Consider the following 3,771-nt stretch of genomic DNA (forward strand, 5'->3'; position numbering starts at 1 on the left):
ATGGGTAGGAAGGGCCAGCAGGTGGCAAGGTAGTTAAGGTGCTGAATTTCCACATGGCCAACCACAGTTTGAGTCTCGGACCCTGAGAGGAAAATGAAGAAGGGACTGCGGCTTGCCCATCCCCCCAAGAGTGATTTCTTGCTTTCTCTCTTTTTGTCTCACCAGCAAGCACACATAACCTATGGCATAAATCTCTCTCTCTCAAAAAAAGAATGTATTTAATTTTTAAATTTATCTTTTATTTATTTATTATTTTCTAGTTGTATTTAATTTTTTAATTTATCATTTATTTATTTATTTATTTTCTAGTTTTCTACTGGGTTCACCAGAAAGAGAGAGAGAGAAAGCAAACCACTAGGTCCAGGACTCAAAGCACAGTCGGCCATGTGGAAATCCAGTGCCTTAACCACCATGCCACCTACCAGTCCCACCTTTGGCAAATTAAAAAATTAAATTAAATTAAAAAGGAGTCCACATGTAGCAAATGTAGGCAATAAATATAAACGCAAATATAATCACAAACATTTTTTTTGAGAGGTTTCTGTTACAGGGCGCATGCACTCGCCAGAAAGACAGAGAACGACAGTGAGACAGAAAGTGAGAAATCACCCCCCTGGGGTATAGCCACGCCACAATCCCTTTTCCTCCATTCTCCTCTCGGGATCTTAGGCACACACGTATGGCATGAGTTTAAGCCACCAGGTTTGGGACTCAAATCGTGGTCAACTACATGGGAGTCTAGCCATTACACCAACTGCTGGTCCCAATCACAACCATTCTTAAGTGAAATAATCACATAGGAAAACAAAGAAAAAAAATTTTCGAGAGTGGCTTTGACTCTGAGGTTGTTTTTTCTTCATATTTTCTGCTTTTCCAAATATATGATCATTATTACTAGATTTCTTTATTAAAAAACACTTTTCTTTTTGAAGTGTAAACAGGGTGCTAGGAAAACTTAAGTAAAGTCCTCCAAGAAGGTAGAGAAACCACAAAGTGCATGGAAGCTGCATGTAAGGACCATAGAGTTTATGTGGTTGTGGGATTTGGGGGTGATGGGGGAACAATGGGAGGTAAGACCAGAAAGTGCCTGTAGACAGACCCTTGAGATAAAGGTCTTGGTTGCCATTAGACAGTATTAAATGTGGTTCTATTTTTGGAGAATGCCATTCTGAGGAGTGTGGATAGCATATTTAAAGGGGAAGAAAGGGACAGTCCTTTGGCCTAATGGTTATGGGAGCCAGACCCCACACGGCTGACTGCAGTTCAAATCCCACCCCAGTGTACATGCAGGCCCAAAGTCCTGGCAGGATGGATAAATGGAAAAGAGATTGCAGCATGGCCATGTCCTACTAAAGGGTGCTTTCTCTCTCTCCCACCCTGTCTGTCTCCCTCTGGTAAGAATGCCCATACCCTCAAGCAACTAAAAAAAAATAAATAAAAAAGGGTGTGATGGGGGCCAGAAGGTGGTGTGGTGGTTAAGGTGCTGGACTCTAACATGGCTGATCACAGTTTGAGTCCCAGACCTGATGGCTTGCCTTCTCACCTTCTCTCTCTCTCCATCTCTCTCTGGTAAGCACACTTGCCCTATAGCAAATTAAAATAATAATTTAATTTAATTTTTAAAAACACAAAAGGGAAAGAGAAGCAGGTAGAGATTAAGACAAAAAGGAATAGTTCCCAAACACTAGTAAGAAGATGGGTAAGAGGGGCCATGAGATGGCATGGTGGTTATGGCACTGGACTCCCACATACCTGGCTTCAAGTCCTGGACCTGGTGGCCTGAAAATCATGCCAAGCATGTGAGAGTGCATGCCCAAAATCCCAAGAGAAGAATGGAGGAGACAAGATTGTGGTGAGGACATCCCCCCTTTCCCCCTTGGGGTATGATTTTTTCACTGTCCCTCTGTCTCCGTCTCTCTCTGGCAAACACACACACCACCCTATGGCAAAAAACTAAAAAAAAGAAAAAGAATGACTAAGAGAAAGAGATGCCGCAGAAGGAAAAGCCATCAGGCCTAGGGAAGCTATGGCCAAAATCCAAGCTGCAGGTGAGAAGGGCCTGGAGTGGAGGCAGCAAAGAGAGAGGCAAGGGAGGTAGAGCCAAGACACTGCAGAGCCACGTGTTAGCAATCCTGGCCGCACTAGAGACGAGCAGCTCCTGTCACAGTCACACACCGACAAAGACCTACCAGTTATGTACTTGGGGATCTCCTGCGATGTCGTGCCCTCAGGACCTGCTTTCCAGCCTCCCTTTTTTTTAAATACAGCTTTAGAGGAAGACTGCTCGTTCACCTCAGGCTCAGGCAGTGAATGGGGTGTCATTTTGGCTTGCCGCTGTCTTGAAGTTCCAGAATGAGGCTCTAATACATTTTCAAAAGAAAACAAAAAGAAATACGTCACTTTTACCAAAGATAGGGATTATCGTGGAGACTAACCGTTGTTGGATGGCAACACCGATCGTGTTTTTAATCCCATAACAATCCTACAAAGTGGCTATTTCTCTCTTTAAGAGGAAGCTCAGGCAGGGAGGTGATTTATCGCCCAGCTCAAGATCACAAAACTCATTAGCAGCACAGTAGGTCATTGTATCAGTTTGACTAAAAGATCCTCAGATATAGAAGAGACCAGAGAAATTTCCCCCGTATAAATACTGCACCATGAATTTAAAATTTTCACTCCTTGCTGTGGTTCAACGTTTGTGTCTCCAAAATTCTTAGGCTGAAATCCTAACCCTCTAGATGATATTAGGAGAGTGGGCCTTTTGGAGGCTCTGCCCTCATGAATAGGATTGGTACCCTTAAAAAAGAGGTTAGAGACCCTCGCTCCTTCCACTATGTGAAGTCACAGGGAGAAGGCATCCTCTGTGAATCAGACTGTGAGTCTCACCAGACACTGAATCTACAAGACCCCGATCTTGGACTCTCCAACCTCCAGAACTATGAAATACATTTCTGTACTTTTAAAGATTAGTTATTTAACTTTATGTTTTGTTTTCTTTTAATTTGCTATAGGGCACATGTGCCCACCAGAGAGAGAAAGAGAGGGAGAGAAAGTGAGCAAGTCACCAGGTCCGGGACTTAAACTCCAGTCAGCCATGTGGGAGTCCAGTGCCTTAACCACCATGCCACCCATTGGTTCAATTTCTGTTATTTTTAAATGACCAAGTTTATGGCATTTTGTTATAGTAGCCCCAACAATACTACCTTAAATTCAGTAATCCATATGATGTTATATATTCAGTCTTTTATCCTAATTTTCTGATATACTCAAATCAAGAGCTAAATTAAAGAAGAAATTAGGGCCAGCAGGTGGCACAGTGGTTAAGGCACTGGACTCCTACATGACTGACCAGTTTGAGTCCTTGACCCAGCAGCTTAGAAATCACACTGGATCACAGATGCCCAGAATTGTGAGGAGAACAGAGAAGAGACCGTGGCATGGCCATCTTCCCAGGGAATGATGTCTCACTTTCTCTTTCTTTCCCTCTCCATCCCCATCACCCCCATGAGCATACATGCCCTATAGCCAAAACCCTAAAAAAAAAAAAAAAAAAAAAAAGGAAGTAAAAGCAAAATCTCAATACAAAACAAATGTCTAGATATTCAACCCATTCTGACTTTAAGATCACATTGAATATCTGTCTGTGAAAGAAGAGAGAGATCGGGAACCAGCACTTAGCGTAATGGCTGTGTTGCTGGACTCCCACGTAGTCGACCACAGTTCACATCCCGGACCCGGTGGCTTAAAACTCACGCCGGGCGTGTGTGCGTG

At 43.2% G+C, this 3,771-nt stretch overlaps 1 protein-coding gene across 1 annotated transcript in view; it reads right to left on the bottom strand.

The window, feature by feature from the left end:
• Nucleotides 1–3,771, bottom strand: part of POP1 (POP1 ribonuclease P/MRP subunit) — a 47,058-nt gene that overhangs the window by 36,996 nt on the left and 6,291 nt on the right. The window contains exon 3 of the mRNA XM_006159717.3: nucleotides 2,190–2,360. Coding sequence (XP_006159779.2) covers nucleotides 2,190–2,360 — 171 coding nt within the window. The remainder of the gene's footprint in view (nucleotides 1–2,189; nucleotides 2,361–3,771) is intronic.

Source organism: Tupaia chinensis, unplaced genomic scaffold, assembly GCF_000334495.1.
Source record: "Tupaia chinensis unplaced genomic scaffold, TupChi_1.0 Scaffold000646_1, whole genome shotgun sequence".
In the NCBI taxonomy this organism is placed as follows: Eukaryota; Metazoa; Chordata; class Mammalia; order Scandentia; family Tupaiidae; genus Tupaia; species Tupaia belangeri.